This window comes from Odontesthes bonariensis, chromosome 16, assembly GCF_027942865.1.
Source record: "Odontesthes bonariensis isolate fOdoBon6 chromosome 16, fOdoBon6.hap1, whole genome shotgun sequence".
Classification (NCBI taxonomy): Eukaryota; Metazoa; Chordata; class Actinopteri; order Atheriniformes; family Atherinopsidae; genus Odontesthes; species Odontesthes bonariensis.
The window spans coordinates 20185552-20210463 of NC_134521.1; the positions used below are offsets into that span (position 1 = coordinate 20185552).

The window sequence follows — 24912 nt, forward strand, 5'->3', positions numbered from 1 at the left end:
TCGGTGCTTCGCTGGTCCTTTTCTTGATAGATAGAATTAACAACCAATCGAATTGTGATATTTCTTCACACGTCAGGATGGGTTGACCAATGAGAAGACTGTAAACCCGTGAGAACATTAGGCTTGAAATATTGCTGCATTGAATGTGCAGGAGTCTAGATTTTTCTGATCTCCACCACTGTACATAATTATTATTATTATTAATAATAGCATTACTCTGATTATTAGGATTATTATTATTATCATTAAGAATAAATCTAAAATCTTTCTGTGTAAAAAAAATACCGTAATTTCCTGTTTCATCTTGTTTCAACATTAGATTTAATATTTTTAAATATTGCACAGTCATCTGGAATGAAGAGCAAGGATGATGTAAAACAGCACTGGCAGTGTTTGGTCTCAGCAATGCATGACTGTGCTGAGCAGCACATTACAAAGTGTTGCTGTGAGGTTTGGGAACGTTGCTGTCCAGAACTATTGGTCATGTTAGACCCAACAGCGGACTCTGGTGGTCAGAAAAAATACGAACTCTAACGTCAGTGCATACGCTGCTCAATGAAATTAGAGTTAAAAATGCTCATGAAAACAATAAAACAGCCACAATTAAGCATAAAGACAGGCAACAATACGCAGGCCTTAGATGCGTCCACTACAGTCATTGATTTTTGTCCTCAGTAGCTTTAAAAGCCTTCTTCCTGATGCCACTCATTATTGCCTCCCTTTATAAAAATGTATGTAATCTGTATGACACCTTGTGTTTATAATAAACTATGCTTATTCACTGTTTATTGGTACCTACAACAGTTTAAAGGTAACAAGCAAAAAGTCACTGTGAGTGAGGTTCCTGTTGATTGACTCGACTGAGGTCTTTTTAAACTGTCCATTGAAAGCATTGATAATCAACTCAATATTTAAATAATTTACTTATTTATTTGTCAATATATTCTCCCATTACAGTCTTTGAAGAAATAAGGACTTCAGAGAAGTGGTGAATTCGATGCTACTTTTCTTTTTTTATCCTTCTTGAATTACCTGGATCTTTATTTTCTGACCGATGGATTTTCTTTTCCTCGAGACACCAAATAAATGTCATAAGTGAAAGAGAAAAAAGTTTTTGTAGAGCTTTTTAATGTTTTTTTTCCTGGATCATTCCGTATTCTGGGACAGCAGACATGTTTTAATTAAAAACATAAATATTTTTAAATATTTAATATTTAAAATTTAAAAAAAAATTGTTTATTTGGCTCTTAGTGCTTGTTTTAGTACAATTTATTCTTTCAATAATAGGGTGAAATGCATCATTGCCTTGCTCAACACCAGAAACACTTTAGTGGACTGATAAAAAGCAATTCAGCGCTCAAATGGGCTTAACATTTCTTCCTGTACTCAAAGACAAAGCGTGTTATCAGTGGGGGTTAGAAAGACTTTCTTTTGATGAGAAATGTTGATGAATCAACACCATACAGTCTACCATTTGTGTTGTGTGATTACAGATTGTCTCATTAATAAAGTGCGTACAAAGTATTTAATGGAGAAGTGTTTTTGAAAAGTTGTGAATCAATTGAATGTATTTGTTTCCTCATCAAGTTCAGAAATCCATAAGTAAAGTAGGCCTTCAGATAAGTGCTCCTGAAAACACTTATTTTCACCTCCCTGCTGCTCCAAGAGTCTGTAAGGTACAGGTGATGATAAGATTCTTGTAGTTCTCATTTATGCCATTTTCTTCACAGTGAGTTGTTATTGTTAGTGCAGATTGCCTAAACAGCCCTTTAAGACACAAAATTCACAGTATTTTGGAACTGAAGGAGCTAAACTGAGTTAGTTTTTCTATCTGGATGCACTTTGTGCAAGTGAAGATACAGGACTTCACCACAGCTATAACAACAAACTCAACCCTCCATTTTTCAAGGGAAGTCCATAAAGTTCACATAGTCCATGTATTCAGACTAAGTCACGGACAAAGCACCTCCGTCACTTGCTTTGATTTGTCCAGTTCCTGGCAACCTATAAGATCGTAACTGATTAAATTGATGTTTTCCCAGAATCTAGTTGATCCCAAAACTGGGATAAACAAACTTACTGGCTGGGCACACGCAAAGGATCCCATTGGACCAAATGTTCGACTGCTTTATTTCCTTACTTCTAATCAATAAGACTGCTCTGATCTCCCCTTTAAAAAATCTTTATTTATACTTTTCTCCATCTGCACGTTTTTTGTTTAATATTTTTTAGGACAGTTTATTTTTGGGGGTCCTCCTTTCTGGGAGGTGTGAGCCACATCAGTGAAACAGCAGGGCACGTGAGCTTAATGCACCTTTAATATTTACAGATTAAACCGGCTAGCCTTGTCATGGTTCATTGCTTGAGATGAAAAAGGGACAGGACCCAAAGGCAGGACCTACAGGCTGAAGACAGGCGACTTCATGGGCCAAACTAACCAAACACACTGCCAAGGCAGGAAAAGCATGGCACTTATCAAGAATTAACAAGAAGTGACGAGGTTCTGGAGACGAGCAAAGGAAACCGAAGAATATTTACACTGAGCTTGCAAACGACTGCAAAAGGCAGGTGGTGGCGATTAGCGAAACAAATCCAGGTGTAAAACAAGAAGAAAAATAAGCTTCCAGGAAAACACAAAGGTCAGAGTTGACCAAATGAAACAGGAAGCAAGACATACTACAATATCAACTAAACCACAGCAAGGGGTAGAAGTCAGAACGAAAAGACAGAACCCAAAACACAGATCGTGATGTGTTTAGAACCGTGCTGCCTCGTGTGAGAGAGGGCAGCAGAGAAATGCCAGCCTGTCCCATCTGTGCAGGATGAAAGTGTTCTGAAATATGACCTCATACCTCGTGAATACTTAAAAAAAAAAATTGTATTCATTTTTTTTAACAAGTCCCAGTGATAACTGAATAACCTTGTTGTTGGCGGATTTGATTCCAAAGAGATGTGGAATAGAAACAGGAGAAATAATAATCCAGTACAAAAATATACTCATCGGGGTTCTGGCCCTTGGAGTAATTTCTATAGCGCAATTTGAAAACACGACACATCGCTGCCTGAAGTGCTGAACAAGCATCATGAAACACAATCAGAACACAATGACCAAATCGAAAACAACAGATAAAAACAATGAGTAAAAATATGAAAAAGAATAAAAAGCAAAAACAGGTGTGAAAACAGTTAAAAATGTCATGAAATAAAAAACAAAAGAGTTAAAAGGGTTCAAACCAAGCTAAAAGTCAACCTGGAGAAGTCTACAAGAAACGATATGTCTTAAGATGCATCAGGACATTTTTTAGAGTGATCTGATTCGATGTGGGAGACTGTTCCACGTGTTGATTGTCGGGCAGTGAAGCGTGCCTCCTTGAGACGAAAACCTGTGATTTTCTGCAGAGATAAGCAACCTGAAGGCATATGCCGGAGTTATTCTCTGCTCACTTCTGTCTGTGTGTGCAGCTCCTCCCACCTACAAAAGCTCTATAGTCATTCCAGTTTAGTTTCCATTCAGCAGGGAGCTACAGAGAGGGGTAAGCTGATTGCTTTCTTATTCTACACTTTTCTGATCAGTAAACAATTTGTTTGAATGCTGCAGTTTGCCTCTCAGCAGTAGAACTAATGACTGTAAAATCTTCATAGGAATTTAATGTAGATCGTGTGAGAGTAACTAGTTTATTAGTGAAGTGCATCAGTTGATAGTCAGATTAGCCTTTCAACTGCAGTAGAGTGTTTCCTTCACAGCAAATGATGTAATCCAAAGCTATTGATTTTGATCCAGGAACTACTATGACTTTAAGAGCGCTGTTCATCTACGCTTGTAAAAGGTTTTCTGACCAGTGCCAATGAGCCACTGAATCTGGAGATTAACTGTCCTGATTATCTGACTTTGAGTGGTGCTTTCCAATAAAACAATTTTTGGATCAATACTTCTTTTCAATGTTTCATTGCGATAAAAAAAAACAACAAGTAGGTTACTGTCTTCTTGCCACAAATATCTGCATGACTTTACTCAGGTAAGACCATGTTATGAAGGGTTTCTTACAAATCACTTTGGAGCCCTTTGCTCAAAAAATAAAAGATGATTTCAATGTAATCTTGCCTCTGAAATGATATCACTATTACATGACAAACCCTTTCTGTGCAGCAGCTGAATTGCATCACTTCCACCTTCTGTGAGAACAAGTTCCGATATCACTTTTTGATGTGGGTGGACGTTCATGCTGTTACAACTTGCAGCCATTCCACAGGAAGATCTAATCTCTTCAAGAGAAAACAGCGGCTCTGCTGAGATTAAAATTTTTGCATGTATTACGGACTAAAGTTCACACACTTATGGTATAGTTAAAAATTTATGTTTGTGTTTGGACTGTCCCCTTTATTAGACACGTGTGCATCACATCCAAACAGATTTCCATTGTTATTGATCTGTGGTTGTGTTACAGGAGAATGAAAGACAAAGGTGGTAGGAAAGTGAGAAAAAACTCACTGTCTCTGGTGAGAAATAGTCAAAAGAGTTTGTCCATTACATGTCAAGGCAGAGCTGTCGGGATGACATGAGTATAGAGCAAAAAACTGCTCCTCCAGACTCAAACAGGACGTGTCTGTTCATGCTTTTATTGGCTTTAACACACAGACAATATTTGCCTTGTTTCATGAGGTGTATTTTTCTACACTGAAATTCGATCTGCTGTATGTGTCACAAATCTGACAGAAAAAAACCCAACTGAATTAACCTTTTCAATTATCAGTATATCAATTTTTTTTTGTTCTACAACCTCTTGCATGGCTTGGCGAATACTAAAAGAGAAACTCTCATCTGTGGACATCAAATATTAGAATTCCCCTGCCCTTCTTATTTTTATCAGGATAAAAATGGTCCAAACAGGGTCCAAACAGGGTCTAACATGGCCACATAAACAAGCCTAAGACTAGGAAAAAAGCTGAAAAGGCTCTCTAGGGTTTCGGCAATGCCTCAGTGTCATCTTTTTCTTTCTTGCAAAGCACAGATGACTCACTTCGAAGTGCCAATCGTGTCGAGTCACTAGACTCTAACACATATGGAAAGTCGGTAGAAGGTGAAGCAAAAGACAGCAGCGACCATGATCGACCTGAGTTTCCTGACAGAGGAAGAGCAGGAGACCATCCGGGCTGTTTTGAAAAGAGACGCTGAGCTGAAGAAGGCTGAGGAGCACCGTGTCCAGTGAGTCCCTTGACCCACCTTTCTCATTTCAGCTATTCATCAAAGTTGATCTGCCATAGGCAGGATAGTAAAATGTTAAGGACACCAAAGTAAGTAGGGTCGTGATAGACTTAATAAACCAAACGTAAACCAAACTAAACATAATAAACCAAGCCGACAATCGGCGGAAGGGAACATCTGTCTTTTTTCTCTCTTTAGTGGGAAATGTACCATCTACACTGTTGACATTATTTTTTTTTTTTTTTTTTATAATTTTTTTTTGGGGCTTTTTATGCCTTTAATCATAGGACAGTTGGAGAGAGACAGGAATACAAGGGGCAGAGAGAGAGGGGAGACATGCAGCAAAGGGCCGCTCGGTGCGGGACTCGAACCAGGGCCAGCTGCAGCGAGGACTGTAGCCTCTGTACATGGGGCGGCTGCTTAACCCACTACGCCACCGACCGCCCCTGTTGACATTATTTTAAGCCAATTCAGTACAATAGATTAGCTTTAGATCTGTGAAAGGGAGAGAAAATTCTGATTGGCTGTTTGGCGTAGCTGGAGAATCCATGAGTGCTGTTTTTCCTTGAAATACTTGATGTCTTCTGCCTCTTCCTGTCCTTTTCCACAACCTACAGGCCTAGCATTGCCAACACCATTGCCAGAAAAGGTTCTCACTCACCCTGTTCTCAATTGAAATAGAAACAAAACTATGCTTTTATCGACACAGCTTCCCAGTTTCCCGAGTTGAATATCGAATACCATTTGGTGGAGCACATTCTCACTGACTATACTGTGTCTTAGGTGTGTGATACCAAAAGAAGGTATGTGTTATGACGTAACTTTTTTTTAAATGTCCTTCTTTTACCAAAAAGTGTCTCCTCAACCATTTGTGAAAAAAGCAGTGATGTTGATTATTGTTGCTCCATTTTTCCTCTGCATATTGTTAAAAAGTTAATTTGAGAAACACATCATGGAACAGTCCTAACCAGTGTGCTTTGGTTATGGTAACAGTCCCACTGTCAATGACACCCAAGACACTCAACAGTAAAGATACTGATATAGCTGTTGTTGGCCGTCTACATAGTAGCTTTACAATGTGTTTCTCATTCATTGTAAGTTACTTCAATGTACCTGGAACAAAGTATACTTGAGAGAGCAAGAGTCTCGGAGGAGAACCATCTCCGGTAACTTTTTACGACCTGTCCATGATGGAAAACAGGAATTCCCAGATGGAGGGTGATGACTACAGTTGTAAAAGATGAAATTTTGTGCAGAAAGCCATGATAAAACCTCAAGGATTACTTCATGCAAGAAAAAAAGCAAGGACAAGCCCAAAGGCCAAATCCAAATTCGGCTCCTTGATCTTACCAATTGGTCCTGCACCCTCGATTTTACCGGGATAAGGTGACCCTTTTCTTTAAGGGATCAAGTCGTATTTATCTAGCAATCCAACTGGCCCTCAATGCCCCAGGCGACAGGCTTGATGACTGCCACTCCATGATCTCCAAATGAAAAGGTGCACTTTACTCCCACAAAACAAAGGAGTATGGCTAGGCGGCAAAACCAAGAGAAGAAACTAGGTCAAAGTGGAACTCGAGGAGAGACACTTGCTCAAGGACATTGACTCTTGGCAGAACTCTTGGTACAAAATGCAGACTCTTCGGTCATGGTTCACAAGTCTACCATTTAAGCCACAACCTCCACATTGCCTCAATTTTTATAGAACTCACTGAAAATAATTTCAAGGTGTAGATGAAGAAGAAATAATGAACACATTGATTGATTTGCCACTGTTTGCACTCAGGAACCTGCAGAAGACTGTGAGCGACAGAAGCCAGCTGAGGTACCTGACCGGAGACTGGTTCTACGAGACCAAGCAGCTTCGCCATCAGGACCGCATCCATGGCTCCGACATCATCAGGGCCTCCATGAAACACACGCACAAACCGTTAACTATATGTAAGTCTTTTACAGCTTTCATGGCTTCTCCTTCTTCTGTGCACAATGCAACATGAGTATGGTGGTTTAAAATGCAAGCTGTGTGTGCAAAAAAAAAAGGTTATTTATCCAAATATTTGCCTATAGATGCCAAGTAATAGTTTGGTAATAGTTTCCAAGTGTGCAATAATAAAGTTAATAAGTGGTTAGTAATGGTTCTGCTATCAGGATTGGAAATTTCTAGCCAGTGTGTATACCTACTCTCACTTGATGGTTGTTAATACATCAATTTGTAAGACAGTAATTAGGTTATTATGTTGTAATGTATACAGTTTGTGATATTGTGGATGATGAAGTGTCTTTAACATGAGCTGTGCATTGTGTGCTGCAGTGGAGCTGTCTCACATATTGCCCGAGAGGTCCAGTTTTGTAAGCAGTGAAAACAAAGATGTGTTTGTCCCACCTGTGCTCTGTGGACTGATTCAGGAGCCCGATATACATCTCATCAGTGAAGGGTGAGTATAGACGCTGCTTAAGTTGGGATTTATGGGGAAATGTTTTTGGTTTTTTGGAAGTTCACACACAAAAAAGACAGTTTGAAAGAAACACTCTCAAAGAGCAAGTCTGATTAGTAACATTTGACACACTGGTCTTAAAATAATCATCTCCGGTCAACACGGTTAGAGTATAAATGGTAAATTAGGAAACAAGTGAGGGAGATAATAAGATAAAAACATGAATTAGCATTCTATAGTATTAAGATATCATCTAAATTAATGATGTTGTAACTAGAAACGATCAAATGAGGCAGCACTACAAAGCCAGTGAGGTGTTAACGATGGCTGGTTTACACCAATCTCATCAGCACAATTTCCAGGCACAGCAGGGAGATGATTTTAATGATAAAGCTCTGTAAAATCCACAGGACATGACTTGCATAGCAGCAAACAACTTTTCCCTGTGAGAAACTAGTTAGTGAACTCTGTGGAACGACACATCCAGAATCACAGTTGCAAAAAGGTAAATATCTACAGTGCTGTGCAAAATTTTTGAGCCACCCCAATTTCACTTTATATTTTTGCTTCCAAGCAGCCAGACTTTCTTGTAATCTTTTAAAGTGGTCTGGAGCAACAGTTCTCCATGTTTCTGGAGGTTTTTCAGAGTTTTTCTTTGAACATTGTCTGTTTTTTCAATCATTTTTAGTCCATACCTTGTTACTAAACAATGTCAGAGGAATGTGTTTTTTTGGTGCATGAGAGGCACCTAACTGAAGGGACGAATCAGTGTTGTGTCTACGAATAACAGAAAACTTAGCAAAGAACCCATTTAAAATGGTATTTAAATGGTTCTGTCACACAGACATAATTTGTTCCCAAAGAGCAATTAGCTGAGAACTTGGCATATCTCAGCAAGGTGTGCAGTGTGTCCTTAAAACACTTGAGGAAACTGGTGTCTCTGTCTTAGAGGCAAGTGTTGTGTCAACACATAATAGACAACTTAGCAAAGAACCAGTTTAAAATTGCATCTTTAGGCACTTTGTTACTAGCAGCCTGTCACAAAGACACATCATTTGTTGCCATTTCTTTAGTTGTATCTATAAAAAATGCCAAAAATAACACAGTTTGATAGAGAGAAAATAGTATTTTTGCTCCAACAAGGCGATTTCCAAAGAGCTTTTAGCTGAAAACTTGGCATATCTCAGCATGGTGTGCAGTGTGTCCTTAAACCATTTGAGGAAACTGGACATGTGGAGGACAAAAGAAAGAAGTGTCAGGCCTAAAAAAAACTATCTACAGCAGATGAACAGTATCTGAAAGGAATGTCCTTAAGAAAGAGGAAAAAATCCAGCAAAGACCTGACACAGGACCTGAGAGATGCATCTGGACCTTCAGCTGATCCATCTGCTGTTGGCCCAAGCCTCATCAGAAATGGGCTCCATGGAAGGGTGGCTGTGAAGAAGCCGTTCTTAAGGAAGGGAAACAGGGAGAAAAGGCTGAGCTGTGCCAAATGTCACAAGAAGTGGACTGAAAATCAGTGGCAGCAGGTCTGATGGAGGGATGAATCCTCCCCAGAGCCCGGACCTCAACGTTACTGAAGCAGTGTGGGATCATCCTGACAGAGAACGGAACAAAAGGCAGCCGACATCCAAAGAAGAGCTTTGGGATGTCCTTAAAGAAGTCTTTCAATCAGAATTGTAAGTCTGTTTTTTTCTTATATACTGTATTTACAGTTGTATTTGTACACGTTTCAGTAAATCACTACAATACATAAAGGAATGGGGGTCGCTCAAGAGTTTTGCACAGTGCAGTTAAAGAGGTTGGCTTTGTAACACGGTTCTTTTAGGTGTTAGGTTTAATGTTTTCTTTTCTTTTAAATCAATTCAATGAAAAGACGATACAAAAAAGTAAAGCTCACGTAGAATGGTTTTATTCTGTAAGAGATTATCAACAACTGATTAATACACATCTGCAACTGTAAATGATCTCACTGGAGTATTTCTGGATATTGTTTGTGAGGATTACTGTATAACTGATCGGATGGACTGTAAGTAAGTAGGATTCATTCGTTGCTGATTTGGGCCAGCAACGATCAAGTTCCATCATCATCTAGTTTTGAGTGGCACTCTCTGTTGCACTAGTGGAGCAAATTATTTTGGTTTGCTTGCTTGTGAGTACACTTTATTGCTATTGCAGTATTACACAGTATAGGGATACTCAGGAACTGAGCCTGTAGTTCTTACTAATCTTCTTACAAGTATCACATGTTCATGTTTTCCTCTGCTTCTGAGAGGTGATCTTAAGCTCCTTTCAGACATGGCCTTCTTTCCATTAAGCTGGTTGCAGCTGAACATATTGGCCTCTTTTTTGAATCACCACTGTGGTGCTTTTCCATAGAATTTTTCGACAGCAAACTGAGTCAGACCTGGTAAAATGCCGTACGTTTGTCACTTTTTACACAGCATGTCTGAACTGCAGCACTCGCATGAACAGAAAGGCATGCACAGCAGGGTTTTGCTGGTATATGATCGACTGTACAGAGAAATCAAACATTTCATATTTCAATAATTTCTCAAATTTGAGGGTTTTTTTCTTCAGTTTAAGGTTTTATATTTTCAGATTAAGATATTTAAATTTCAGTTCCAAATCTTTTTTTCAGTTTCAAACCTGTTGCCGGGCTGCACGGTGGTGTGGTGGTTAGCACTGTCCCGGCTGGGGCCTTTCTGTGTGGAGTTTGCAAGTACAGCGGCTTCCTGTCATGGTCCAAAAAACATGCATGTTAGGCTGATTGGTGACTCTAAATTCTCCCTGTGATGCCTGTCACCCGATGACAGCTGGTATGGGCTCCAGCCCCCTGCGACCCTAAATTGGAAAAAAGTGGAACACGGATATAGAAACATTTTGCTCTGAAATGGCTCCATACACCTTTTAGCTACTTTTTAATTTCTTATTGACAATTTTTTGCTTTTTCTTAATGCTGATGGAATGAGATTTTCCAAAAGTTAATGGTTTGGATCAGGGTTAAAAACTTGACTTGTTAAACTAAGCTGAGGCAACCTGCATGAATGTACAGAGGCGACAAATTTGATTTTCAGAGCTTGAATAAGGGCAAGTGGACTTCTTCTTTTCTTGGTTCTTGAAAATGTTTCACCTCTCATCCGAAAGGCTTTTGGATGCGGGATGATTTGTCTTCAAGAACCAAGAAGTCGTCCGGTTGCCTTTATTTAAGCTCTTATTATTCTACACCGAATCTACACCGTTGATCATTAAAACTGAATTTTGCTCGTTGTTGCTGTAGTTTGGAGTGAATTAGCCCATTTTCTGTGTAAAAATTGTGAGAATCTGCAAATCCAAAGTGCACCTGAGCCTGTTTTCAGCTATCAAAATGAATAATTTTCCAAAATCTATGCAAAACACCCCCGCCCCCCAACAACATTGCTCTGCTTAATTTGAAAACACATTGGGTTAAAAGTTTTAGTTGCAGCTTTCACGGCCATTTTCTTTTTAAACATTCATGTATTGGAGCTGGTGTGATACAGTTACATTTCCTGAATCGAGTTCAGAACAGCTTGAAGTTGCACGTCACACAATATATCTTCATTGCTCATTCAAACAGGTATCAAATCCACAGTCCTCGTGAAACTGAGCATGATACTCCAAAAACAGCTTTGCAATCGCCCACTAAGGTAGGATCCTGCCCCAGCCAAACAATTTAAAAGTTTAAAAGTTGATTAAAATCCACGTCGGTGTGTCTTGCTGGTGTCACCTGTATCAGTCTCTCTTTTTTCTGTTGAAGCAGAGAAAAAATCCATTCAACTGTAATCTTCCTTGTGAAGAAAAAGACGGTCAGTTGTTGGATGGAGCAGCGGATCAAACTCACGCACAAAATGAGGGTGAGTGATTTTACAAGGATCACACTGTGAATTATCTAGAGTCAGTGTAAGTACGTTTAATCCATGTAATCTAATGATGCATCATTCATTATGTTTTAAACTGAGTGGACTTGATGGACAAACTGGGAAAGCAGTAACGATACAAAGCAACGTAAGTCTGGCTCGAGCAGCTTGTTTGTATCCAGGTGTTTCGGTCTTCTGCACTTCAGCTGTCTCAGCTTTTCCTGTGGACACAATGTTAGCAGTAGGTGTTGCATGGCAGTTGAAAGCTTGCCTTGGCTTGTCTTCTGTAATGTTTCCATATCTGATCTCATTCCGTCTCATTCTGCTGGGATTTCAGTCAAGCAATGTAAACAACAGATGCCCAAAATGTGAAAAAACACATTTTTACAGCTAAAATCAACTGGGGATTTGTATTTTTTTTGTAGAACAGGGAGTAATTTAATCAGCGCATCTGGTATACATGGCAGAAGCATTTTGATAATCCTCTTTCAAAGCATCTACTGGTTGAAGTCTTTCAATGCTGCAAATAAGTCCATGTTTTTGTTTTTTCTCACAATCGCTCTGAAATGAGCCAGTGAGCTGGCACCATGGTGTTTCTCACAGGCTGTCAATGGGAGGGGAAGACTGAGGAGGCCACCTTAGTCAGAGAATTACACAGAAATGCATTCCGAAGGCCTAATCTCTACTGCATGACTTGTGGCCCCTGGACATATTTTTCAGGATCTAAGCCGGAGAAATAATTCAGTGAGAAGGAAACAGGCAATGCAAATAAAGACCCAACACATCCAGCGGTTACTTGGCACTGATGTGTTCTTGTACCTATACCAGAAATATGCACGTGCATAATGTTTTATGATTAAAGCCAAAAAGTTTTTTTTGTTTTTTTTAAATGTATATCTGGAAATTTTAATGAAAATTTTAATTTTTAATGAAAAATTGTTGATTTGTTTGTCACTCTTTGTTCTTTTCTTGGTGCAAGACATTACAAGTAAGAGCCTAATTTATGAGTAAAACACGAGTAGTTTGTTACAACTCTAGTTAAGTACATTTCAAAAGATGTAGCACCAATGACAACTGTTAATCAAAAGAAAAAATTATATTCAAACTAAAGGGATAGTTCGCCTCTTTTGACATGATGCTGTATGACATCCCATATTAGCATTATCATTTACGAACATTGACTTACCCCCTGCTGCGTCCTGTAAGCAGGGGGTAAGTCAATGTTCATAAATGATATTGCTAATATGGGATGTCATACAGCTTCATGTCAAAAGAGGCGAACTATCCCTTAAGAGGTAAAGAACCGATGTGCATTCAACCACGGTTTCATCTGTGTATTATAACCATGATATTGACATTTCATTCGTTTAATATCACAATTACCGCCCATGCAGTTAAATTGTGACACTCCTAATCCGAATGATGTTCCACAGCTGGGTTGGGTCTTTCTGTCAAAGTCTCTGGTTTTGGTTTGGTTCCTTGTTGGACAGTTGGACTCTGTCTTTTGGTTTCTGGGTTGTCCTATTCTCCGTTTTTTCTGTTTGTGCGTTTCAGTTCGTCTTCCTGCGTTGGTTCACTCCTGGTTTCAGTTCACGTATCTCCACTCTTCAGTCTTCATTCTGCACCACTTTCTTTGTTCCTTTGTGCCAGATCCTCTTTGCCATTATATGTTCTGTCCTCTTCTCCGTTTTTTTCTTGCCCTTAGCATTTTTTCATTTGGACTGTTTTTGGATTCTTTGGCAAAGCAGCATCTTTTGTTGTCATCTTCAATAAGTTTATTCATTTTACTGTTAAAGTCTGGAATAGTTTGAACTTTTAGGGTGCTTTCAAGAGACCCAGGATTAGCCTGAGGGGTTGTTAGGTGACTAATGTGAGATTAAGTTGCTTAGGACATTAGTAATTAGTGTGATTAAAACACCTCTGGTGAAAGAACAATCTTGTGTGCTGGTGCTTAAATGTATTTTGTTTTTGTGTCTTGCAGAGACTGCACTCTCACCTGACAGTCACATTTCCAGTGTTACTGATTTTAAAGAAAACTCGAATGACAACGTTGTCACCCAGGACGCATCTGTTTCAATTCAAATGCCTGAAAGCAGAGCAATCGGCACAAATTCTCCGGACTCTTTTGCAAAGGTAGATGGGTCAAGTGATAGGCAGACTGGTTCTGCTGACCTGCAGGCCGTCATCGAGAACACGTCAGCTTCCGAATCCACACAGTCACTGTTCTTTCACAAGGTCCCACAGAGTCCAGTTAGCCTGGCCACTGAGACCTGGACAGCCAATAAGCAGCTGAGTTTTAGCTCTGATGATCAGAGAGCCGTGGAGGGGCTGGATGGGAAGCAGCTTGGAGAGCTTCCATCTGAAGTGGAAACCGCCAGTGGCCTTGAGAGCGTTAGCTGTACCAACGCTGGCACACAGAGACCTTTGCTCCAGCAGAGTCAAGCGGATGCACAGGAAGATGAACTCAACTGCAAAAATCAGGAAAACTTCCAAGACGATGAAGCCGGCCCACACCAGATTGTTTATGGTAAGAGTTTTATTCTCAACTAATTCACAACCAATCAGAAAGTTGACCTCAATATCTCCACATTCAGCGACCAAAACAGTTGATCTTGTTTGTGGATGTTTAGCTTTATCATTACTGGGCTTCATTGAACCGTGTATTTGCATCATTATTCTGATGGGTTATATTCATTCTACAGTTTAGATAAATTACTGTCTCATGTGACATGTTGGACTTTTCAATTCGTCTATAATCTGACTAAAATGAAGTGTGACACTTACAATCCTAAAGTACGCAAGTGTAGTCGTAATAACTTCAGGTTTGCAGGCATATTTAGAATTTCTCAGTTTGGAGAAGCAGGGTGGAGGGCTGACAGGAGAGCTACCCAATACAAGGACAACAGGAGGTACAATGTTTGCCTTCTAAAAAAAACTCAAACCTTATTACACCACATCACTTTTTCATCTGAAAGTTATTCATTGCCACATTTGGAGGAGACGCAAGTGCTCACTATAACAGGGCTAAAAAGCTTGCATTGGGTTTGTTTAAACAGTTGTTTGTGGTGAGCAAGAACTTCTCAAAGGAGGAGGGGAGGACAGGCACTAAAATGGCGAAGCTCTGCCAGATGAACTAGCGAAGGAAAACCCGGGAGAATATATACTGGGGAGTAAATTACAAAATGAACGGCAGGTGAGGAAAATTAGCACAGAAACCAGGTGTGACACAGGAAGAAGTCAAATGAACAGAAGGGACATGATGTACCCAAATAAAACAGGAAACAACAAGATATGAACAAAAAGGAAAACCAGAACACAGAAAAACCCAAAACCAACACAAAAAAACCCACCACAGATCATGACAGTGTACAGGAAGGTAAAGAGGCAAGGCGGCGAAAGTAGACTCACTGAGAGAGGAGACAACAGAGGTATGTTAGTTACTGCTGGAGTTACAGCCCTGCCTTTCCAGCTCTCTACTCAGGAAGCCTGCCAGGAGTAAAAGAAAATAGTAAAGGGGAAAAGGCAAGAAAGTCAGGAGAAGAGAAAGAAAGAAAAAAACTAAGTCTAAGGTCTGTGACAAAGACTGCACGGTGGCCGGTGAACGTATCCTGCTGCTGATCAGCTGAGTCCCTCAGGAGTTGTGTCAGAACTGTTTGGAATCTGACTGGAGTTTTTGCAACACGTTTGCAAAAAAAAAAAAAGAAAAGATAATACATGTTTGTGGTTTTTACAGACTGTTCACATCAGCTGTTTGTCTTGTTGTAGGTCTGGAATTAGACAGGTGGAACTATCATTCACATCTGATCAGCAGCAGGATCACAGCCACGGTGCGCTTTTTACCAGTTGAAAAAATGGGACCAAAGAACACGAAAAACAAGAACAAAATATACATTTCAGTATTATATAGGAACTTATGACGGTAAAAAATGTACACCGAGTGTAGAAGAAAAAAGGATGTGCAGATCTTTTGTGTTTTGTATCAATAAACTGACGTAATTATTTGCTTGCATCCACTTCATTTGGCAGTGATACACTAAGAAAAGTCCAACATAAGTTGCAGTGACACTGTATAGTGTTTAAAGAGAAAAATGTACATGAGTGATCAATCTATCTTTGCAGATGTGTCTGAGCAATGTTTGTCGGAGCCACAAATTCCAGGCGCGTCCAGCCTCGTTTCTGCTGTGAAGGAGCCCGCTCAACTGGAAACTGAGGTTTCCGAGGACTCCGTCAGACCCAACGTGTATTCTCTTGAGGCCCCGTCATACGCCAAGCCGTCGCCTGGTTGCAGCTCGAAGAGATCATCTCATGTCCGCTCACAAAAATATAAGCAAAAACTGCTTGGATTATTTAGAAGAGAGAAGGGGAAGCCTTCCCAAGTGCAGAGTCCACAGAAAAAAAGGCTAATATCTCAGCAGAAAGGCTACAGATCTGCTGCGGAAACAACTGGAGACAAAAGTAAATCAGCTCAGATCACAGAGGTCCGGTCGATAACACTCACTGCTCTGCAGAAAACTCCTTTTAAAGAAACTCTGATTTCATCTGATGCAGATCCTTGGCAAGAAGGGTCAGTAAGCCAAGCTCAATTTCCAAAGACTGTGTCTGACCTGAAAGAGTTTGGGGTGACAGAAAAGAGGGACTTCGACATATCGCTTGCTATTGAGGAGAGAAAACATGAAGACACTCATTGCCAGACAGAAATAGAAGCTTCTCAAGGTCTTCAGACTAACTCCGATGTAAGAAATATAAACAATAATGTGTTACCTCAAAAGGAATCAACATTGGAGGACTCTGCAGGAAAATCCCAACTAACACAGTTCTCACCACAGACAGATCACAAAATGTTTGTGGATTTATCAAAGGATGACGGCACATACAGAGCTCACCCTGTCTTTGTCTATGATGAGATGAATGACTCTTTAGCAGGTTCAGTGACAGATTTACACATTTCCGAGCTGCAGGATGAGAGTGTAACCTGTCCTGTACCTCCTGTATCTTTTATCACCCAGAAGCAGGAAGAGTGTATCCCAGTTTCCCTTCTCACACAGTCCAGTTCCACATTTCAGAGCGACAGGGTAGATGAGATCAGTAACAAAGAGGTTTCCCCTCAGTCTGACCAGAGAATATCCCCAGAGAATAGAAAGAAATCTGAGAAAGAAGCACAACTAAATCAAACGGAAAGCAAGCCATTTGTCGTTACATCATCACAAATGACGGACAGGCCTGATCTAGGGAGCTTTGATAATAGCGTGGATACAAAGTTGCCATGTCACCAAGATACTGAGTCTCAAGAAAGGTGCCTCAGTCCGAGTAAATCTCCAAGACCCAAAGACAAGGATGACAAAGTCAAGTGGAGTCCATCCAAAACCTACCACCCAAAGGTCCTACCTCGAGAATCGTCAAGTGGTAAGGGATCCAGGCTGGAAGGCTCTCCCTTGAAAACATTTCCGATAGAAATCGACCCCAAAGCTAAAGGCGTCGAAGAACAACAAGGGAATCTGACACCAGTGCCAAGACAGAAGAAGAGTCCCTCGCATGTAACAAAGCAGGCAGCGCAAACAGACACAAAAGACAACACCTCTTCTCTTCTGCTGCTACATCCAGCGGACGGAGGAACATGTTTTAGTCATGTAAACACACGGAGAAGATCAAACACCTCAACTTCACCTCATTCAGATTCAGGGAACGAGGTGGAAAACTTCCCGCCCCTCCACAGGTCTTTCATCCCCAAGGACAAGCAACACTATCTGGGACCAACAGAGAGGGCCCACAGCCCTCCTTTTCACCACGACAAAGCAGAGAGTGACGCCGGGCACGGACCCCAAAGTGCCCTCGTAGACTTTTTAGGAAACCAGAGTGACAATCCCACTGAGAGGAATTCGGATAGGATCAGTTCTTGGAATGTGCAAAGCAAAGACGAAACCGCGAGCCAAGATGCAACAACCAGGAGCTGGTCTCTGTCTCGGGCAAATTCAGGCAGTGAGCTTTCAAATTCTGACCTCACTGATATGGCTTCAAAGCTGATGACTCACAGTGAATCACAGAGATTTTAATATGAACAAATCATATCAAATCAAATAATTGATTAGAAGTTCTCTTTCATGTTTATACAATCTGTACCATTGATTTTTTTTTTCTCTTCAGGTGTAAGATGTACAAAAGCGTGTCTAGATTTTACTGTAATTAATCAAGAATGTCAATCAAGAACAGTTTAGTTTTATGTGGATTTTTCCAATTGATGCTCTTTTTCTAATGAGTAAGAATCAATTTGTATATTGTTTGCGAGAAGCTGCTGATCCCTACTATTAACATTCAATCAATCCATCAATGTAAATATAAAAAATATTTCTAATATTTACTGTGATCATTTAACAGATTTACAAAATATTACACTTAACTGAAATATTCAATTACATGGTCTTGTGTGGTAGGTTATGGTGAACGTTCAAGTCCTATCCTAGCCACTCTGAAACGATTAGCTTCGAGGAGCAAGTCTTCATCCAAAAGTCTGGAAAATCTCACCTCACAAACAGGTAACAGAAAAATATGTTGTTGTATCAGTACCGCAACCACTGTGTTGTTCAAAAATCTATTTAATGGAAAAGATTTTATAGGGGTCTCCAGTGTCGATGGTAATTGTAATGTTAAAAGCATGAAATAACAATAATGTGTTCATAATGTACACATGTCACGCTTATTGATAAAATCAAAATATCAGTGAATGAGGAGAGGTTTTTTTCTAGTTTGAGTCGAATTCAACGGCCAAAGCAGGAGAAAAATGCTAAAAGCAAAGTCAGTTGATCAGTCTCAAAGTAACAATTCATTCTTTTCAAGTCACGATGATTGCGTTGTGAAAATTGAATATCGTGACAGATTTGGTGAAGTATTTTTTTGGTAATGTTGGCCCGATTCTTTCATTGGAAACCCAAGAACAAGCCGGAGAAATCTTGTGTTCACAGACGAAGTATTTACTTTTGTCACAGTTAAAGTATGGCAGCGCTGGGCTCGGAGTGACAGAACCCTCACAGGGCCTCGTCAGAAGAAGCCCCGATATCCGGAAATGGTTCACATTTATCTCACAGAGGTTGGACTTACACGCGACCGAGCATAATTGGCCAGTTATTAGTGACACGAACAGACCAACCACCGTCCTTGTCATGTTCTTGGGATGTGATAAACAACGTGTGTGTGTGAGTGTTGTTTTAGGCGTGTATCTAATGTGACAAACCTATCTGACAAGATAGAGAAGCTTCGTCTGTCCCAGTTATTTTGTCCAGTTATGCTATCTTTAAGTCTTAGACCATTCAAGGACATACATTGCGTAGTATGAGCAGAGTGGACAAGTACAAAATAGGAACATAGGTTATTTAGAAAATTACAGAATATGAATAAATAATGTCTAAGAACAAAACCAATTATAACAGTAATATGAAGAAATTTGATATTGTATATTATCAAATTATATATCATATAATATACTGTATATTTTATATATCTTATAAGCCTCTGCTGGATGTCTGAGGAGCTATTTAACCCTACATTCATGATACTATTTGAAATCCAGAAGTGGTTAATGCACGTTATGAGATGAAAAGTCATATGTTTCTTCCTCTCTTTGGCAACAGCATCTCCTGTCTCCAACTCAGAGTCGATGAAATGCAGTATTTCTGTGCCATTTCTTCAGCAGGAGGAGGTAAAGCAGGAGGAGGTAAAGCATTCTGACGTGACTTGTGCTTCATCCAGAGTTTGAATGCATTTGCGACACAGAGAAGTTTAGTCTGCTTCTGTCTGACTGTTGTGTGATGTGTTTCTTTTATCTGATCACATTATCAGACGGTCAGAGAAAGCTCTTTTGAGACCAGCTTGGGACGTAGGAGAAACAACAGCAACTCCTTGTCTAACTTGACTCTCTCCTCGGGAATGGCTTCCATGTCATCTGTAAGTCTACAAACAGCTCACTGGATTATGTGATGTTCTTCTAAGTGTGAGGGCTGGTAGGACGATGACTTTTTTTATATTCTACCAAATTTTCAGAGGGGTGGAACCTGAAAATTACACGTCAGATGAAAACAACATGACATGGTGTGATTAATAAGCTCGTCAATGTTGCATAAAAACAAAGTAATGCTGAAGAATCCAGCAGGTTTTTTTTGTTGTTTGGATCCTCTTACAGTGGTGGGATGTTACACACCACTGTAAGCCCTGCACATATACAGCCATATACAGCCATTTGTTGTCATGTTGAGGAGGCCACAAAGACGCCATCGAAAGCCCACACAGCACAATGGTGTGGTACGGGGCAGGAAACCAAAGTCATGAACTGCGGTATCTCAGCACTCCAGGGCAGTTTCAGGCCCAGGAATGTGCATAACAAAAGTCAACATACTGTAGGACGAGTTAGAAGCACATGGTTTTAAAGCTCAAAAACTTCTCTGGTGTTGTTTTAAGAATGGTGGTCACATATATCAACTTTTGATTGAAAGGAGGGCTCAGCACTTCTAGTTCTAAAAGTTCTAAAAGCCATCTTAAGACGTGCACTTTGGTCTGGTCTGTCCAAAGGACATTGTGCCAGAAGTCTTGCGGTTTGTTTAGATGCAGCTTTGCAAGCCTAAGCTCTGCTGCCATGTTCTTTTTTAGAGAGAAGAGACTTTCTCCTGGTAGACCTGCACTTTATTTTCTTTATTACCCTTTTTCTGTAGTTTACGTGTAACATGGACTATATTACACGTGAGAACCAGTGGCAAATGGCTCTCTTTATCTTCCTTCAGTACAACCTGGTCAATCTTGTACACAAATTTTGATGTGCCAACGTCGAGTGTGATAGATTCAGAAAGGATGTTATTTTCTCTCTTGTAACACATGAGCAGGTCAGCAGCAGCATAAGTAGCCTCTACCCTGCAGAGTTTGGAGACATTGAAGTCCAGGGAAGCATCCAGTTTGCTGTGAACTACATCCAGAAACTTGGAGAGTTTCAGATCTTCGTGGTGCTCGTCAGGGGTCTGGCTGTGGCTGACACCAAGAAGAACCGCTCTGACCCGTAAGTGCTCGCTATGAACTTCATGGTCAAAAACGGTAATGCCACAGCATCATATCAGATGTGGACTGATTCAAAATAATTGCTCGAATAGTCTCACTACGAGTTATTGTGCAATAACTGGGACAATCTGTGCAATATTTATCCTGATTTAAGCCTTGTTTTTCAGCCATACATATTCCTCATCATTATTTATTCACCTAAATACATTTTTATGTACATTTGAATGTGTGTATCTGTCATTTTATGAGAAGAATGTTTATCTCCTTGTACTGTTTTATGATCATGACAAACAAAATTGACTCTAAATAAATATTGTGAAATTAGTCATTTTAAGGTTAAAAAATAGAACCTACAGGTCAAAACAGAGGTTGAAACGTGAATCTCATGTCAGTTGACAATCAGTCATTTTTATGTTGACTTTGACTTGAATTTCCTTTCTCACAGGATGAACAAAGTTTTGTGTTTTGTCTCATCTTTAACTTCATTTAATTTGTTAATGCATGTTCGTTTTTGCATTTCAGGCAAAATATGAAAAAAAAAAGTTACCTCGTAACTGGGTGGAATATTGGCACATACTGTACGTATTTTAATGTCACAAATGATTTGTTACAAAAGTAGCATCCCTGAAAGGCTGAGACTGTGAAGAGCAAAGAATCTTTGGTCAGCAAATGTGTGACGAAAGATAGTTTTGAAAACATTCTTATACAAAGATTGGAAGGGATTTGCAAATCTCTGCCTCTACAGTGCAGAATATCATTAAAACATTAAAAGAATCTGTTGAAATTTCATGCGTGAAAGGGCAAGGGAGCGAGCCTAAGCTGGACACCCGTGCTCTCTGATCCCTCAGACGGCGCTGCATCAAGAACCGTCATTCATCAATAGCTGATAGAACCACATGGACAAGGGATTACTGTGCGAAACCTTTGACAAGCAATACAATACACAGTTCAATTCACAGATGCCACTTCAAACTTTACTCTGCAGAAAAGAAGCCTTTTGTTAACCTCATCCAGAGGCAGAGTCCACTTCTCTGGGCTCAGAGGCATCTGGGATGGACCATCACACAGTGGAAAAGTGTTTCAGACCAATCAGTATGCAGAAAAGTTCACTGAGATTTTACAGCCACATCTTTTCCAGGGAGGTCCATGGTCCAAAACCACATTCTGCACACATTACAAAGGCAGAAGCTGAGGAAGGAGAGGGTACAGGGACTGGCCTGCCTGCAGTCCTGACCTAATTGGCATTTTCCATACTGTCCTAACTGACTGTGCTGTGTGTGTGCAGGTATGTAAAATGTTACCTTCTCCCCGACAAAAGAAAGTTGGGCAAGAGAAAAACGACTGTTAAAAAGAAGACATTAAACCCGACCTACAATGAAGTCCTCGGGGTGAGAATACTATGTTTTCTATTGAACAAAGATCTGATTCCATCTCCTCTATATTTCATGCACTGACATCTTTGCATGTCGTAGAATCTGATCACGTTTTACTTTGATTATGAAATGAAGATGGTCAGTGTGAAATGTTGAACATCAGCTCGAGCATAATTATTTGACAGTTTAATAGTGTATCTGAAGTAACTGGTTGATAATTTGGCTTGTTAGTTCGTGGAAGTTTTAGGGGACTCTTGTAAAAATGATGCTTTTGATGTTTCTCTACTTTATTATTTTACTTACAATTACAAATTTATGCCCCATGACAATGATTTGGATTAAGCCGGTATGGAAAATGGATGGATAGTTATGAAACAAGCATTGTAAAGCATTCAGTTCAGGTAATGAGAATGGGAAATTCTATCAATCTCCTGAGGCTTAACAAGTTATTTAAATCAATGACTCAACTGATAAACTGCATTGAGTAACATACTTTCATAACGTAGGGGAACATTGTGAGTCAGATTAGTCATAAATGCCTAAAATAATCCTTCCGCTACTGTTTGCTGCCTTGTTTTCTTTTCACAGTTTAAAACTAAAATGGAGGAGTTGAGAACTCATCAGCTGAACATCTCAGTGTGGCACAATGACACTTTTGGGCGGAACAGCTTTCTGGGCGAGGTGGACCTGGATTTGTCTCAGTGGGACTTCAGCAACACGCAGATAAATGAATATGCATTGAAAGCCAGGGTAAAAGCTAAGTGTGTATGGATCCTTTGTGTGTTCCAGTAGTGATCCAACCTTTATTCACCTGAACTGCATCCTTCAGGTCTCAGAACAAATCTCAGCATCATCTCCATCACATCTAATGGACAGCAGAGGACAGATGAGAGTCGCCCTGAGATTCTTGACACAGACACCCCACAGTGAGCGAATACATTACCCCTCTTTGTTGATTCTCTCCATTTATTTTGTTCTTTTAATCAGTATCATCTGTTGTGGTCTCACTGCATCCACAGGCAAGGGAACACCGAGGATGGAGACGGGTGAGGTGCAGATTTGGGTGAAAGATTGCAAGAATCTTCCCCCAGTCAGAGGATTCATTATCAACCCGTTTGTGAAGTGGTAAGAAGTCTTCCCGTAAACTGCTGTACCAACGACCACAAAGACACGAAGTTGTCAAAAACAAGTGTTATTATAAGATAATACAATATTCTTAAATGCATTTTGCTATCATTTTCCACTTTGATGGGGTTAATTTCTCACTAAACTAAAACTAAACCAACGCCGCATCTAATAGTTTTAAAGTGGTCCATTTTCTCACAATGGACTCTTGCTTTTCCCATTCTCCACCTCTCCTCGAGGTTTCCTCAAACTCAGCCTGTTAACATATAACTTACATGACACAAGATGCAATGATCAAATGTTAAAATGATTAAGCTGCTTATTTTCTGATGTCTCACTTATTTTTCTTTAGTCTTGATTAATTTGTTTTTCTGCACCATATATGTCCAAAATCGCCTGCCTGCTGCTGCCAGCACCGTTCTTCCAGATATGAGCAGCAAAAGCCGACAGAAGACGCGGGTGGTAAAGAAGACAGCCAGCCCCATGTTCAACCACATCATGGTGTATGATGGCTTTCGATCAGAGGACCTCAAAGAGGCCTGCGTGGAAATCACGGTGTGGGATCACGACCGGCTCAAGAACCACTACATTGGCGGCCTGAGACTTGGGCTCGGGACAGGTGGTGTTTTGCTTTACTCTGTCTCTTTTTCTGGCAATCTGGATGTGTTTTATATGTGTATTTACACTATGTTTCCATCTGGGAAAGTGTCATCTGAATGTGGATAGACTTGGGAACACCGTAATAAGTTTTAACTGAGGATGTTGTAAAATGATGGTGCAGTGTACAATAGAAAAGCCCATGTATTTAAAGGAAAATGATAAAAAATGATAAATTTTGCAAACGAGCAGCAGGCAGTTTGTGTTGTATTGGAAGAAAGACATGCTTTTTTTTGCATATAGCCTGAAATAAAACTTTGGTATGACGCACATGAGCTTTGAAACTGCATTTAAACTAACATCTGTAATTTGTTCATTCATTTGAACTTTTATTTCATAGATACAAGTCCAAAGACATGATTCTCTGTGTCCCCACTGTTTAAATGTATTGTATTTAGCTCATACTCAATGCAGCAACATTGTGTAATTCAAGCAGTAAGTCTTCACATGACCTGACAAGAGCTTATTTTGTCCAACCGCACTGTCCATCCATCAATTTTCTACCAATTATCCAGCACAGGGCCGAGGAGGCAACAGTCTGAGGCGAAATCCCCAGACTTCCTTTTTCCCGAATGTAGATAAGCTCTTTAATTCAATATCTAAATCATTTCTTTCATTGTCTCTGCAGGAAGGAGTTATGGAGTGGAAGTGGTTTGGATGGATTCGACGACGGATGAAGCGAATTTATGGCAGAGGATGTTGCAGTGTGATGGTGACTGGGTGGAGGATATTTTGCCTCTGAGAATGTTGGTAACAGCAAAGAGCATGACGAAGTGATCCTGTTCAAAAACGTGTTGACACATTTGTCCGAGCGAGGGAAGCTCAATGTATGAACTTTTGAATGGAACAATGTCCAACACACGATGAATTGAAGCAGCAGCCTTCATCAAGAACTGTTTGGGTTTAGTAAGTGATTATCACTTAAATTATCAATATATGCTTTAATTTATGTAGCTCAAACTACATGAAAAACTAGACATCTCCTTAACTTTTGAGATGATAGATATTTTTAACATCAGAAAAATTTTGCGGAAAAACAATCTGTATTATAAAGTTCTGACACAAATTTGATATAAAGGCAAACTTGGTGTGAAGACTAACTATTTGTACACTGTATAACAATATAATGTGATTACTGCGGTCAACTCTTTGTCAATAAACAGTATTTTGATGGGAGTTGTGATTTATTGGTAAAATATTAGATTACT

At 39.9% G+C, this 24912-nt stretch overlaps 1 protein-coding gene across 3 annotated transcripts; it reads left to right on the forward strand.

Annotated features, from left to right (window-relative positions):
* The first annotated feature begins 3443 nt into the window (after positions 1-3443).
* On the forward strand, positions 3444-24875 carry sytl2a (synaptotagmin-like 2a). 3 transcript variants are annotated; one of them, XM_075486562.1, is made up of 16 exons: positions 3444-3533; positions 5010-5203; positions 6990-7144; positions 7515-7638; positions 11237-11306; positions 11417-11513; positions 17945-18046; positions 19139-19221; positions 19347-19451; positions 20381-20550; positions 21835-21937; positions 22511-22672; positions 22752-22848; positions 22942-23047; positions 23461-23666; positions 24333-24875. In XM_075486562.1, exons 2-16 carry the CDS (start codon positions 5103-5105, stop codon positions 24479-24481), a joined length of 1830 nt encoding a protein of 609 aa, XP_075342677.1. In that variant the 5' UTR covers positions 3444-3533; positions 5010-5102; the 3' UTR covers positions 24482-24875. The 3 variants fall into 3 exon arrangements, with proteins under 3 accessions (XP_075342677.1, XP_075342678.1, XP_075342676.1); XM_075486563.1 differs by having other exon boundaries at positions 11420-11513; XM_075486561.1 differs by lacking the exons at positions 3444-3533; positions 5010-5203; positions 6990-7144; ... (1 more) ...; positions 11237-11306; positions 11417-11513 and adding exons at positions 11527-11664; positions 13498-14043; positions 15636-17492.
* The last annotated feature ends 37 nt before the right edge of the window (positions 24876-24912 follow it).

What these genes read in the sequence shown, in the direction of transcription:
- sytl2a (XM_075486561.1), top strand. Translation starts at nt 13,599, where the DNA reads ATGCCTGAAAGCAGAGCAATCGGCACAAATTCTCCGGACTCTTTTGCA. An exon ending in GAATGGCTTCCATGTCATCT is followed by an intron (nt 19,452 to 20,380) that starts GTAAGTCTACAA and finishes ACACATGAGCAG; the next exon opens with GTCAGCAGCAGCATAAGTAG. An exon ending in GAGACTTGGGCTCGGGACAG is followed by an intron (nt 23,667 to 24,332) that starts GTGGTGTTTTGC and finishes TTGTCTCTGCAG; the next exon opens with GAAGGAGTTATGGAGTGGAA.